The sequence below is a fragment of the Lemur catta genome, chromosome 23, assembly GCF_020740605.2.
Source record: "Lemur catta isolate mLemCat1 chromosome 23, mLemCat1.pri, whole genome shotgun sequence".
Taxonomy (NCBI): Eukaryota; Metazoa; Chordata; class Mammalia; order Primates; family Lemuridae; genus Lemur; species Lemur catta.
The window spans coordinates 322,921-338,334 of record NC_059150.1 but is presented as its reverse complement, the minus strand read 5'-3'; the positions used below and the strand labels follow the sequence as shown (position 1 = coordinate 338,334).

The 15,414-nt window shown below is 34.5% G+C and overlaps 1 protein-coding gene across 1 annotated transcript in view; it reads left to right on the top strand.

Annotated features, from left to right (window-relative positions):
• The window catches only part of KCNT2 (potassium sodium-activated channel subfamily T member 2), a 210,412-nt gene that overhangs the window by 23,310 nt on the left and 171,688 nt on the right, over positions 1-15,414 (top strand). Inside the window, exon 7 of the mRNA XM_045536512.1 lies at positions 215-309. Within this exon, the coding sequence (XP_045392468.1) occupies positions 215-309 (95 nt within the window). The remainder of the gene's footprint in view (positions 1-214; positions 310-15,414) is intronic.

Sequence of the window (15,414 nt, the reverse complement as noted above, 5' to 3'; positions counted from 1 at the left end):
GAAATTTAGTGCTTTGATGGTCTTCCCGTAGTATTATCTTTGTAATATGAATGCTATATAGTAAGTTATATTTAGATCTAGACAAAAATGAAAAGTATATGCATTGGATATATTCAGGATAATTGAAATGAAATACATAGTAATAAATGTAATCAAACTCAGGCACATTTAGTATTTATCAAAATTTACAATGTTTTTTTCTGTATTATTTTAGAATGATCTACACAGAGCCATTCAGCGTACCCAGTCTGCAATGTTTAATCAAGTTTTGATTTTAATATCTACGTTACTATGCCTTATCTTCACCTGGTAAGATTGTACATATCAGCATTTTTATTGTGTTTCATTGAATTATAATTTCTATTGGAAACTATATTATAAACCATTTTTGTTAATAGTTGGCTAAAAATAAACAAACACATAAATATTCACCATAAAATGTAACAGATTATCAACAGAAGTAAAAGTAAAATCCTTTCTTTGGTCTCATGATTTTTGCAAAATGAGAAAGCACATATATCATTTGGTATTGATATTTACGGCAACTTTGACATTTTCCCAGAGAGTGCAAACAGCCAAATCACAAGAATTTGTACTGCATGTCATAGTTGTCAAAGAAGAATTTTTCCTTTAAACCACTGACATGGCCGGGCGCGGTGGCTCACGCCTGTAATCCTAGCTCTGGGAGGCCGAGGCGGGTGGATCGCTCGAGGTCAGGAGTTCGAGACCAGCCTGAGCAAGAGTGAGACCCCGTCTCCACTAAAAATAGAAAGAAATTATCTGGCCAACTAAAAAATATATATACAAAAAAATTAGCCGGGCATGGTGGCTCATGCCTGTAGTCCCAGCTACTCAGGAGGCTGAGGCAGTAGGATCGCTTAAGCCCAGGAGTTTGAGGTTGCTGTGAGCTAGGCTGATGCCACGGCATTCACTCTAGCCCGGGCAACAAAGTGACACTCTGTCTCAAAAAAAAAAAAAAATAAAAAAAAATAAACCACTGACATGAGGTGCCCTCATCTTTCTACATTCTTCAAAGCAGAAACACTGTTGAGAAAATTGTCATTGCCCGTCATAGTCTCTGCCTCTGCCTATCTACGTGATTTGTAGTGTGCGATCAGGCAGAAAGCAGGGGCAGATCTCCTGGCAGTGGGAGGCAAGGCTTGGCACTTTGCTTTATTGTAAAAAGTTATTTCCCCTTTTCAGAAGGTTACATTTTTACAATTATAGAATAATCCAATGTGAAATAGTGCACTACACACAAGGATTCATGTAGATCCTTACCGAGAGAAAAAACGTGAAAATCAAAAATGAGGTAGAATAGTGTGTCTTTTTTGCAGGAGTCTTAGATATTATGTGTAATTGTGCTGTGACCTGGATTCGACCATATTGAGAAAGAGAAAAAGCTAATAAGGAAGTAATAAAAAAAAAAAAGACTACACACATATACTAATATAACTGAGCTAGGTATAAACATAGCTATAGATACGTGTAGGTAAATATAGATATGACAACTCTTTGCTAGTATGTAGTTAATAATTTTATTAAATGGATTTCAAATATATTTTATTGCATACTTTTATATTTTAAAATAAACAATTTTAGGATATTTACTGCCTTTAGAAATAAAATATCCTTGTAAAATTGACACAGCCATCTTTTAGATTTTTTTTTACCTTTCACAAACCACCTTTATGGTTCATCTAGTATCTACATAAATATGAAATATTAATAGTGGTAATGACTTCCCTTCTAAAGTCACTGAAAATTCTTAATTTCAATATAACGGTATTATTTGGGTAATTTAGCAGTTTTGTCATCTTAAGGAAAAGTACTTAAAATTTTCATGTTTGTATGGTATGTATAAGCTAATTTTTCAATTGCTGGAAAATTACAAAAACTAAAATTAATGATTTCTAAATATAACATGGGAGTCTGTTAAAGTACATTTAGTAAAGAGGTAATTGAAATATTAATGCCAAAATAAGGACAGATTATCTTTACATGATGATATTTAGAAGTACTTTTGTTCTGGAGGCATCATCATCACAATAAATCTTCATGTATAGTGGACTGTCTTATGTGCTCCTCTTTTCTTCCTACTACTATTTTTGTGTAGTTTTGTTTTCCAAGGCAGCAACTAGACAAATTTTGCCACTTTCCTGTGTCAAGGAATGCAAGGGTGCTAAGAGAAGGAGTTTTCATTATCTTTGTGAAATTTCCGTTATTAAAATCATTTCTATTTCATCTTTTTGTTTTATTTAATAGTATAGTTGCTTTTTGTTGTTGTTGTGTGTGTTTCAGTTTTAGACAATTGAGTTGTGGTTTTGACAGATGTTATCTAACTTTACAGCTGTCACCGGTATGTGGATAGGTCTCTTAATGTGCATTAATTATGTAGACTTAAGTTTAGCTACATAAAATGTTATTGTTTTAAACTGAATGTTCTTAAATTATAATATCTAGAATGAAAAAGCTGAGGTTTGATTTCTTTGAATGTTCTTCTGTACAAGCAGAATATCTTCATAAATCATGATCATAATAATAAGATTGTCTTATTTGAATTCAACATCAAAATTGTACTTATCTACCAAGAAGTATATAAATAGTGTTATGCTAGTCATAATATATCATAAGACTATTTTAATAAAGTGTTATACCACACACAATGTAAAATACAAGTATACACAAAAATATAGCAAGTTAAACAAATAGAAATATCTAGGTAATCTGTCCAGGACTGGTTCAGTAGCTTGATACTGTTGGGGACTAAGTTTCCTTGTATCTTGTTTTTGGCCATTCTCAAAACATGGTTTCCATCTTGTGGTTCAAGATGGTCACTCTGTTCTTGCCATTAGATTTTAAATCTAGCTTGTAGGAAGGAACATAAAACACAATGAAAAATTTGCATGTTTAATTTATGCTAGAATTTGGTTATATATCCGCACATGGCTGAAAGGGGTCTTGCGAAAATGTAGTCTAGCTGGACAACAATGTATCCAGCTGGATATTGTACTATCACAGAAAAAGGAAAAACTGAGTACTGTGGAACAGTAAGAAGTCTCTAGCACTGATAAGTCGTAAAAGTTCGTATGTACATCAGTTGTTTAGAACTCACGGCTGTACTAGTTTGGAGCACTTGGACAACTTTTTACATATCATTAAATGAAAATAATATTAGTCATCCTATAAAGTCATTTTAAAATGAGGATTAAATTAGATATAAAGTGTCCAGCAAAGGGCATAGCATATGGTGTGAACACTACAAAAATTTTAGGTTTTTCCCACTTTAAATGCTCTCTTTATATAAAATGATTAAGTTCTCATGTGAGTCCACAAAACTAACGTACTTTAAACTATCAAAGCATATTAATTATATGACCTATTAATAATGTAACCTATTAATAATACTATAAAACTGAACCATTATGCCTAAAATATTTATTTAACAGGAAATATAAGAAACCATTTTTCTTCACTGTAATATATTCAGGTTTTCTCACTTCCTACATAATTTCTAATACCTGTTTCCTCTAGTTATGTCCTCTAAGTTAAAGTCAGTGGTAGCATCTCTCTCTGTCTAGGTACATTTAATACTTTTACTTGTATGAACACAGCATCACAACATGTCCATGGTTCCAGTCTCACTCTATTGAGCACTTTTAAATTGACCTTAGAATAAGATGACATATAAAAACTAGGGGCATGGTAAGTAGAGGAATGATTTTAGACTTCAGACATGGGAGTGACTGTTCTGTAAAGATAAAAGTAAACTGTTTTTGGACTATTTAGGAATATTTCTCCTATGAATAAAGATAGCATAATTTTTTACCTACTTTCTGAATATTGAGTGGTATACCACATCACAAATTAATATTTTTTCTACATGACTTAGAAGTTTATCTCGTGTATTTTTTTTACATAATAATGAGATTAGTTATAATTAATTGCTATTACCTCATATCACACAGTAAAACTATCAGTGCTTTTCCAAATAAGAACTTCTAATATGTACATTGTAATTTGATCCTGAAAGATTCAGGAACTTAAATTTGAATGAATTGGCTGTGTTGCTCACAAATCTCACAATATTAAGATTACCTGTTTTAGAAAGCTGTTATATAGTTTTAAAATATCTCTTTTCAGGCCGGGCGCGGTGGCTCACGCCTGTAATCCTAGCACTCTGGGAGGCCGAGGCGGGTGGATTGCTCGAGGTCAGGAGTTCGAGACCAGCCTCAGCAAGAGCGAGACCCCCGTCTCTACTAAAAATAGAAAGAAATTATCTGGCCAACTAAAATATATGTAGAAAAAATTAGCCGGGCATGGTGGCACATGCCTGTAGTCCCAGCTACTCAGGAGGCTGAGGCAGGAGGATCGCTTAAGCCCAGGAGTTTGAGGTTGCTGTGAGCTAGGCTGATGCCACGGCACTCACTCTAGCCTGGGCAACAAAGCGACACTCTGTCTCAAAAAAAAAAAAAAAAAAATCTCTTTTCTTCATCATTATTAACATTACAAAGACTGTCATTAAGCATCTGTCTAAAGAGACACATGCTCAGTGCCAAACTGAAGTAAAAATTAAGCTGCCGACCCACTCTCTGTAGAGAATGTGCTCAGAATTGTTTTTCCTGTCATTGCAATGGAATTGGACTAGTATGTCCACACGTTGGCTGTGTACCCCTCTTGATCAATAATGCACACTCCCAAGACAGCTGGGAATTGTGATTCATTCTGTGTCTCTGAGACAAAGCAGATTAAACTGGTACATCCGGGAATTAAGCTTATGACTTTAGCTTAATTATCAACATACTCTAAACCAATAATAAGTACTATAATTTATAATGCATTTGGTGTTTCTAATTTTACACTGGTAGATTTATTTTGCAGCTACTGTGTTTCACACTTTAATTTTGCTTGAATTAATATGTTTATATATTTTCATATTATTTCAGAGTTATAACAAAGAACTATATTATGTTAATTGATATTTTCTATATCAATTCAATGTTAAAAATTGAATTCACCTTCTCAGTCTTATTTCAGGAGAAAATGAATATATTTCATCATTGGTTTAAAATACCTAGTTAAATGTTATTAACATGTTTAAATCAAAAGTATTTGGAATTTCCTTATGCACTGATTAACACTTACTTGAATGCCAGATGCTTAAGTTCTTAAACCGTGTTTACTAGTTCAACTGCTAAGGCAGATAGCCACTTGGAAAGTGGACAGTGAGAAGATACGTACTGTGGTTTGGAAGAAGTATTGCAGCGTGGTCTAACTGTGTTACTTATCGTCACCATGATATTTGATTCCTAGTTTTGTTTTTTTCAAATGTTTTTTTGCTTATATTATAAATGAATGACAGAAAATGCATTTATCTGAAGATACAGCAATTGACTAACAACCCCCAGTTTGTATTACACCAGAACAAATAGAAAATTATTTGTCCTAACTCATTTTTGCATATGTGGGCAGTCAGACTGTAGACAGTTAATTAGCCAAGTAAGGAAAGTTCAAATTTGGAAAAAGGGGAATATGGTTAGTATATATAAATAATACTATAATTATTAGTAATATTAATCTCTAAGAAACATGGTTTTGAGCTAAAATTCTATATAAAATAAGTCATTTCCGAATTATAACAATGGATCATTATTTTCAAACATGCAAATACTGAAAATAATAACTAACATTTCAAGTTGTTATGTCAAGCACTTTTCTGAGCACTGTATATGTGTTAACTAATTTAATCTTCAGCAACATATAAGGTAAATTCTATTATCCTAATTTTATAGGGGAAGAAATTGAGTTACAAATTTGATCTCCATCTTCCCATCTGATCTGATAGTTTCTAGAACACTGCTCACAAGTTTCCAAGAAAAATTGATTCAGAACCTAAATTTCTATCAAACCAAACCATCACTGAATTATGAGGGTAACGAATAGTTCATTTCAGATGTGCAAGAACTTAGAAAGTGTGCTACCCAAATATCATTAAGAATGTAATCAGAAATAAGAAAATAAAAGATAAAAGTATGGGCTATGAGAAAGAGTCATATATGCTATAGCAACATAGTGAATCTGTCCCTGAGAAACTCCATTTTCACACTGCATTTTACTTGGAGAAGTGCAGTTCAAAGACTTACGCAGATAGAGACCATTAGAAGTCATTGATTCTCGGTTAGAATGGTATGACAATTTTGGCTTTCCCTCACTCCTTTGCCCTAGCTTATAATTGGAGGCCTTTCTTGGGTAGAAGTCTAAACCATAAAAAATAAAAACAGTGCCTCTGTCTCATCTTCTAGGGGAAAATTTTTATATTTGCAGCAATGATAAAGCCAGTTTTTCTATTGCTGAAAGAAATTTCTCACTCTCCTGGGCATTGTCTTGTGTCTATGTAAAAAAGGTTAGTGAATCATGCCATAAACCATAAACCTGGAGTCAATAGAAAGTGCAATCTAATAATTCATGAAAACTGATCATGCTTCCCTGTGTCCTAATGCACACTCATGCATTTTCTTTATCTCAAAACAATGGAAAATGAGCAGATTTTCGGGAGAGGATCAGGATTTAGATCAGATGGCGGAGTAAAAGTGAAATTTCAAGAAAAAAATCAGAAGTAGAAGAAAAAATTAAAAATCTTAAACAATGATGAGAGGAGAAAAACATGATGGCACATTTATGATGTTAGTGTAATACTTAACCAATTGTTTTTGTGCTCAACACAGGAGTTGATAGTTTCAGTAATTTTATTACAGTGTTCTGCTTTCACAAATTCTAAAATTAAGAGAAAAGAAGAGACAATTCTCAAGGCATAAATTCACAAGTTATATGGACAAAAATTAACAGCCAAAATTTTATTTATCATCTTTATGATAAATGATAAATAAAATCATAAATGTGTATGAGATTTATAAAAAATTATTTCAAAGGCTATTTCTTTTTTACTAAAAGACTGCAGACGTTTTACTATCCAGTTATATCTTTTTCTCAGAAGCAACAATCCTAGAATACCATTTTAATAAAATTACTTCAAAAACAAAAAGTTCCCCCAAGAGAATGTATTATAAAATCCCAACATCTCAAATTATCTAATGTTCCATGGGAATATTGGATGTTAGGCCGATACTCTACAGGAAATGAAAATGATTATTTGGCATAATTTAATTGGTATTCACTCAATAAATTCCAAATTGCAAGTCGTGGGCTAATTTGAATGCTAATGTCTGAATTACAGGCATGGAATCAAAGTGTTAGATACTTTCAGCACAGAATGCCATTGCTAATTAAGTTTTTCCAGCAATGGGATTCATGGGGAGTACATAGATATTTAAGGTTATTTATTCCTGCCATGTGACTTTTTTTTTCTGAAAACATTCTGTTGTACAAATTAACAATTACCAGGTGGTGGAAAAGTTTACAGTCTCAATATTTCCTTTCATTAGAATTAATGTTTCTCTTTTAACCCATGCCAAAGCTTGAAAAGCTTGTATTACTAAATGTATAGTTAACATTTTAAAAGAAGCCAATTTTTAAAAGCACACAATGATTAGTAATTAAGGTGCCTTTGTTATTATATATAGGGCCTATTTAAGTAAGCAAATCCATTATGAGTTTTTAGCTATTTCAAGAGGATAACATTTGCATTTTCAATCCTAATTAAATGTTCAGATTTTGTTTCAGAATTATGTAACACTGAAATTATTTTGTATGGATTTGTGTCAAAGATAACACTTGAGAATGTATTGTAAAGAAGCAAACCTTGAAGCTGTTTCTTAACTCAAATCCAACATTCTTAGGAGATTATCTTGAAATATTTAAAAAAAATTAAAATGCATTTTTCTAAAAACAAAAACCTAACACTGAAACTTTAAAAAAAGTATATGTAATTCATTTAAATTCTTTTAATATTTGAAATGTGTACTCACCTAGTATAGTTTTCAATGTCTATATTATTTTGTTTTTTAATATTACCTTCTTATGAAGCAGTCACCTACTCAGGACTGAGAATACTACACCTATACATTTATTTTGTATATATTAAAAAAATGTATATAACATCGCAATAGGCTAGGTTTGCCCCAGTGGGGGTTGGGGCTGAGATGGGGGATAAGGTGGGGAGTCTCATGCTGGGTCTTTTAGCTCCATGTATCACCTGCACTGGGAGCTTTGCCTTGAAAGCTCCATAAAAATTCCAGGTGCCCAGCGCTTCATCTTCTGCGTCTGGTTCTCATCACCACAAAGAGCTCGGGCGTATCATCACTGTGAATGGGGCACTCTGAGACCCGACCCCCCGGGTGCCCTTCCCCCGGAGCTCTCAAGCAGCAACTGAGTGCAGACCCCTCTAGGTCAGGACAGGCGGTTCACGGAATTACGCTACCTGCTGGCTCCCCCTTATAAACGGTGGGTAAGAAACTGTGACTAAAAGTAGCTTAATAATCAATAACGTCTGTATTCTGGTCCCGTCTGTGCTCAACCTTTTCCATTTACCATGTGCATTTCATCCAAGTTATTTTTAATACGGCTATCTCATTTGCTGTCGCTCATTAATGAACTTTCTCAATTTCTATCTTAATGATAACTTCGGTTGTCACACCAAAATGACGAGGGAGTTGGGAAATTTCACTTTGCAGATAGAGTTTGCAACACAGAGCTGAGCGTGAAAACGCTAACGTGGAACTGAGGGCGGTCAGTTTGGGGAGTCGCGTGTAGGAACAGAGACCGAGAAGATACACGAGTTCCCCGGTGAGAGCTGTGGTCCCCGACCCGGGCTGCGGACCGGCGCCCGCGGTGGCGTGTGAGACACCGGGCTGCACAGCGGGAGGCCAGCCGAGGTCCGGAGAGTGAAGCATCGTCTGTGTTTACGGCCGCTTCCCATCAGTCACGTGACTGCGTAAGCTCCGCCTCCTGTCTGTCAACTCAGGCGTTAGCTTCTCACGGCACCAAACCCTACTGTCAGCTGCGCATGCGCGGCGTCTGGGTGGCGGCTCCCTGTGAGACTCTAACGCCTGAGGACCTGAGGTGGCCGAGGCGGTGATGCCGGCGCTGAGGAGCGGCTGCAGATACAGATGAGCAGGGAGGTTTGACCGCACAGGGAACATAATAAACCAGTCGCTCGCAGACTGATAGCAGAACCCTATCAGTGGGTGGTAAGTGGCAACTAAGCTGCATCTGACACCGAAAGGTTGGGGACCACGGGGTTGGAGCGCTTTGAGAGCGGTGGAACGGCGATGTCGTGTGTGATTGTAGACTTCGGTGGTGGCTGAGGCAAAGAGAAGGAGAGACAACGGCATTAATCGTCATGGTCTCTCGTGTGAAGGTCGGTCTTTAGTCTCGGGGTGGGTTTCCTTCTTGGGATGCGTCTCACAGGCAGTTTGCCCCAGTGATGTGGCGGGTGGTAGCGGGGGTGGCGGTTGTTACCGGAAACACACAGAGCTTTATGTACCTTTTTAAAATCTTGCAGAAATAGAGGCCTCTCTTAAGTCCATGTGAATTTAAACGTATGTGGGTATTATTTTGTAGGATAATATAAATGCGATGTGGGAATACTTGCCTATTAGACAATTCTGACAAATGTCTTAAACAAAAGAACTAAATTATCTGAGCAAACCTAGGAGATGGGGGAAGGGAAGCTAGGAAAAGTATAATAGCATTCCAAGGATTTATTTGGGAGGATTTATAATGGGTACTACAGAAAGGAAGTGATATATTTTTTATCAAACCCATAAAAATAGGGGCAAAAATGAGTAACAACAAAGTAAAAGAAAAAACTATAATGAACATAAATAATATTTAAGTAACAGAAAGCATCAGTACCCCTGTCTTCCCAAATATTAAGGGACTGAATTTTCTATTGAAAAAAGAAAATATCTGTTATAGTAAAAAAAATCAGTACTGTTTATAAGAAGTATACTTAAAGTGGTAAAGAACTTTTGTAAAGGGCTAGCAAAAATTGCAAAGAGGACTAACAATATTAATATTTATTCATTCAACATAATTTTGAGTTTCTTCTAGGTGCTAGAGTTGGAGCAGTAATTAAACTGGTCAAGATCCCTGTCTCTATTTAACTTAGGGATAATGACAATAAACAAATAAATACATTAGATGTTAATAATGTCAGTTAATAAAAAATGAAGGAAATAAATCTGAGAAGAGGATAGAGGCAGATAGGCCGCTTTTTTTTTTTTTTTTAGCTGGGATGCTCAGGAAACTGCTCTCTAAAGAACTGGAATTTGAATAGTGAAATAAATGAAATAAGTATGTGACCCATGCATATTCCTGGAGAAAGAGTGTATGAGGCAGAGGAACAATCAGTGTAAAGCTCTAGGACAGAGACTTTACTTACTTATTTGAGGAACATGCTCAGAAAAATTTTAATGAAAATTCTTCGGCCATTATATGGAGGATAGACTGTGGGAAGACAAGGACAGAAGCAGAAATACTGCCTAGAAGGTAGTGTTGCCTCCAGGAAGAAGTTAATGGAAGCTTGGTAACAACAAAGTAAAAGAAAAAACTATAATGAACATAAATAATATTTAAGTAACAGAAAGCATCAGTACCCCTGTCTTCCCAAATATTAAGGGACTGAATTTTCTATTGAAAAAAGAAAATATCTGTTATAGTAAAAAAAATCAGTACTGTTTATAAGAAGTATACTTAAAGTGGTAAAGAACTTTTGTAAAGGGCTAGCAAAAATTGCAAAGAGGACTAACAATATTAATATTTATTCATTCAACATAATTTTGAGTTTCTTCTAGGTGCTAGAGTTGGAGCAGTAATTAAACTGGTCAAGATCCCTGTCTCTATTTAACTTAGGGATAATGACAATAAACAAATAAATACATTAGATGTTAATAATGTCAGTTAATAAAAAATTCCTAGACTGGTAGCAAGAAAGAAGGCAGTTGTTGGATCTGCAATCTTTGGAGGTAGAAGTGAAACCATTTAAATACAAATTGGATGTAAGATGTGAGAGGAAAAAAATATTCAAGAATAACTTTGAGGTTTGTATTCTGGAAAACTGTGTGAATGATGATGCCATATATAACAAGGATGGGAAAATCCAGAAAGGAACATAAAAAGGCAGAGAAATAAAATTTTTAATATGTGTGAGATGCCTTTTAGAAAACCAAGGGGAAATGTTAGATAGACATTTAGCCATTTAGCTATAGGAGCCTGGAGTCCAGGAGAGGGATTGGGGCCAGAACTGCAAACTTGGTAATCCTCAGCATACCTGTAGATGATTATTGAAGTCAAAGGATAGAAGAGAGCAAGTGGGCAGTGACAAAGTGGAAGCTCTGGTCAGAAACAAAACAAAACAAAAACCTCAATAGGGTAGTGAGAGACATTATATAAGAACAAATGGCACAATTTATAAGGAGATACCATCTTCATTCACCTATGTGTCCAAAAAACTTGGTCATTAAAATATACAAAGTAAAAATTAGCAAAAATGCAATGAAAACTTAATAAAAAATGTAATTGTAGCAGATTTTTATAAAGAATCCTATTACTAAAATGGATTCAAGAATATTTTTTTTCCACTTCTCCCAACATAGCCCTTTCTATACCATCCAACCCAGATGGTTGTCTATTTTAAACTATCCTCAACGTCAGAGCTTTTATAGTACATTTTTATTATTATAAACACATTTTCATTCCATCAAGCAACCAAATCCATGTTGAATTCATACATCTTTTTTAAAAAACAATAAATTATTTTTTTTTCTATTGTAAAATTCCTTATTTTTTCTTCCTGTCTTTCCCTTCTTATTAATTCTTCATCTGTTACCTAACTCCTGAAATTGCTTAGACACTTTGGCATTTCAACTGAGAACAGAATTCTTATACTCAAGATCATGATTCATTGCTGTTCTTCTCATAATTTCCTGTTAGTAAATTCTCTAAATTATTTCACCATACTATAGGTTGCGCTCTTTCTGGCCCATAATCTTTGCCAATGATTTTAGAGCATTTTGATTCAGAGTGTGTTGAGAGATTCATTTTAGCATTGTCTCATTTTTCTACATGCATTGCTTAAACTGATGCTCTCTTCTACCCAGGTTAATATACCTGGGTTATGTTGACTGTCACCATCATTCTGCTATGCAAATATTATAGAGAATATGTCTGACTTTTCCTAATAATCCAGGCTCATTTGGCCACTTAATAGTCTTTTTATAGTCCTAGTCTGTTAGCCCATTGAATTTACTTATTGTAGATTATTATGTTTTTATATGTAAGTTTTGGGTATTTATTTTTAGGTTCCTGGTTTGTTAGCAAATTGATTTTAGTATGTTCTAAATATCTCATTTGAATTTCCTGTGAGCTTGTTCTCGCTAGTGTGCCTCCTGTGAAGGTGGAAAACCACTTTCAATCCCCTGCTTTGTAATTATCTTGTATGTGGATATTTGAGAGTTCTCAGTCTCGGTCTTTCTTTTCTCCCCAGGATTTTTGTTTGTTTGTTTGTCTGCCTTTCTCTAAATCTTTCCTGTTTTATAATTATAAATTCAAACAGGGTCCCAGTGCTGAATAATGACAAAGATCAACATAATTTATATAAAAGCACTTTGTAAATTATAAGGTGCTATTCAAACATAATGTAGTCTTTTTTTTTTGCCATAATTTAGAGGAAATATTCCTAGTTTAGCAAAATGTTGTTCTTAGGTTTCATTCCTCACAGGAGCATGTTTATATATAGCTATCTAGAGTGATGTTACGTTAAAAACAAAAAAAAGTCATTGGATTTGAAGATGTCTTGGTTGTGTCCTGCTGTGTGACTTAATTTAAATGATAGCCTCCCTGAGCCTTAATTTACTCAGTCATCAAATAGAGAAAAATATTATATAAACTTCAACAAAACATTTGAGGTAGTTTTAAAAATAGACATTACATTGGATTAATATAACAAACAGAAAAAACGCAAATCAGCATAGTAGAGATTAAGTGTAAACCTTATGTAAAGCTTATAGGCAGCTGAGGTGGAGGGAGAGATGTAATTTTATGTAGCACCTTTTATGAGAAAGAAAAAAAATACGTGTTCCTCATTGGGATTAATGTTTCCCCCCCTGCAGAACTCAGCAATTTTATTCTATAGGCAAAATGATATAGAATGTTATATATAATGTAGAAGCACAATATATGTTATTCTTATAAAATTTTTATAATGTACAAATAGCATTGACTTCCTGCCTATTGGCTTAGTGTTTTACTTGTATTATCTCATTTTATTCTTGTAATAGCCCTATGACACTATGAAGTATATATTAATAATATCTCTAATCTATAGAGGAGACAGAGAAGGTCAGAAGAAGGAGTTAAGTAATTTTTTAAGTAGGTGGCCCACCAGGAATGAGTCTAGATTTGTCTGACCATGTTCTGTCTTCTTTTCCAAGCATATAAAGGCTTAACAGTAGTTTGAAAGCAATTCTTTTTTCAGGGGACAACGTGTTTTGGTATAAATTATGGTGTTTTGCCAGGTTCAACTTTATCCTAGGAGATAACTTAGAAAATATAGAGAAGTAGAAGAATAATTTACACTTTCACTTAACTTTTCCCAACGTTATTCTCTTTCCAGACCTTTGTTCAGAGTTAGAGAGGTTATCGAAGTTCTCTCTGCTCCCAGTGACCTGTCTTCTCCTTCTGCCTCGGTGAGCCCATAGATTTTGATGGTTTCTAAGACCATCCATCTATAAGCTGATAACTTCAGGAATTTAAAATAACATTCTTTATATTCTCTCTTTCCAGACAATGTTTTCCCTTTCTTCTCTGTTAATTATTCACCTAGTCCCTTAAAAAAGTTAAAAAACTTGGAGCGTCCAGACTCCTTTCCTTTCTTCACAGTGAACCTCCGATCTCTCAACAAACCTGTTGGCTCTGCCTCCAAAATGTCTCCATCCACCTCTTTATCTGCATTGTCATTATTCCTGTCAAACAACCATTATCTCTTGCTTAGATGATCTGATCTGTTTGCTAATATCTTTGCTCTCTTGCAGTGCTTAACTCTCTGAGCCACTTATACTGTACTTTCTTGCCATCAGTAAGCTTTCTCACCAGGGCTTTCATTTTGTGCCTTGATGATGATAGGGTAATTCTGGGTTTGTGGGTTTTGAACTAAGTGTTTCCTCTGGCTTGCTTGTTGTTCGCTTAACTTTTGGTCTGCCTTAGGTCTCAGCATCATATGCTAAATCCATAAAGAAGCCTTTTTTGACAACTCAGTTAAGGGTCTTAAAAATACTGCTACACCATCTACCACCAGTTGTTCTGTAGTACATTAGCGTTCTCTGTTATCTTTAATCATTTGCCTCTAGCAGAAATTAATTTGTTCCTTTTATTTATATAAAATATGTTCTGGAAATAAAACTGAGTTTGTATAGGACATTTGGGGCAAAATATTTAATTGAAAATGGAAAAGTAAGAGAAAGGAAAACTAAAAGTGTTTTTTATTTTAAGTTCATTTACATCCAAAGAAACTGACAATCAGGACAATTTATAAACTATCATTTTCCCTTCTACTAGCCATGTTTTAAACCATGCCACAAGTATTTAAAGCATGTATGAACATTTAGAGATTTACATTTCATATGGATAAAGACAGGTTGTAATAAAAAGATGGTTGATAAGTGAGTCTTTTTATATAAGTGGAAGACACTGTAGACAAATTTTTTGCTTAGGAAAGACAACATAGCTTAGTCAAATTTCATTTTATTTGGAATATTCTTCCTAGTTAATTAGTAGCTAAATAACTATTAGTCATTTAGTTCACTAGATAGTGAATCTGGTTTCCTTTCGGTACAGAGGGCTTAGAACAGAGGACTTGGTCCCTGAATAAACAGTGTTCCTAGGTAACTGGCTTTCTTTCTAGCCAATTTTTCTCTTAAATGAAGACATGTCTAATTTCAAAAATTTCTCAAAGACACTTATATTATTTGAGTTCTACAAAATTGGGGGAAATGATGAAAAACTTTATTATATCCTTAGTGCTATGTCTTATGAGTGGAGTGAAACTTGGTCAAGTTTTGACCTTTTCTGCACTAAGATGCTGCTTCCATAGAGAAAGGAGTGGAGCTAGATCAGTTGTTCTCTACCAGTGAGCTGCAGTTCCCTCGCTTGCCCCAGACCCTTCATGCAGTGTCATCAAACTGCCATTCTATGGCATTGATAATTGCTAACGATGAGTTTAAATGGAATTAGGATAATGTCTGTTAAATGAAATTTTGAGCTGAATGAGTCTCATGGTGAGAAAAACTAAAGGATTCAGCATATTTATTGTACATGTTGGATTTCAAAAACACTTTTTTTTGGCTTAGTTAATTTTTTTGTATGCAAAAAAAATACAGAATAAAAATTTTTCCTGGATGGTAGTATCTTAATTGCAATATTAATTCCCAGTCTAATCTCTTTGAGTTTTAATAATCT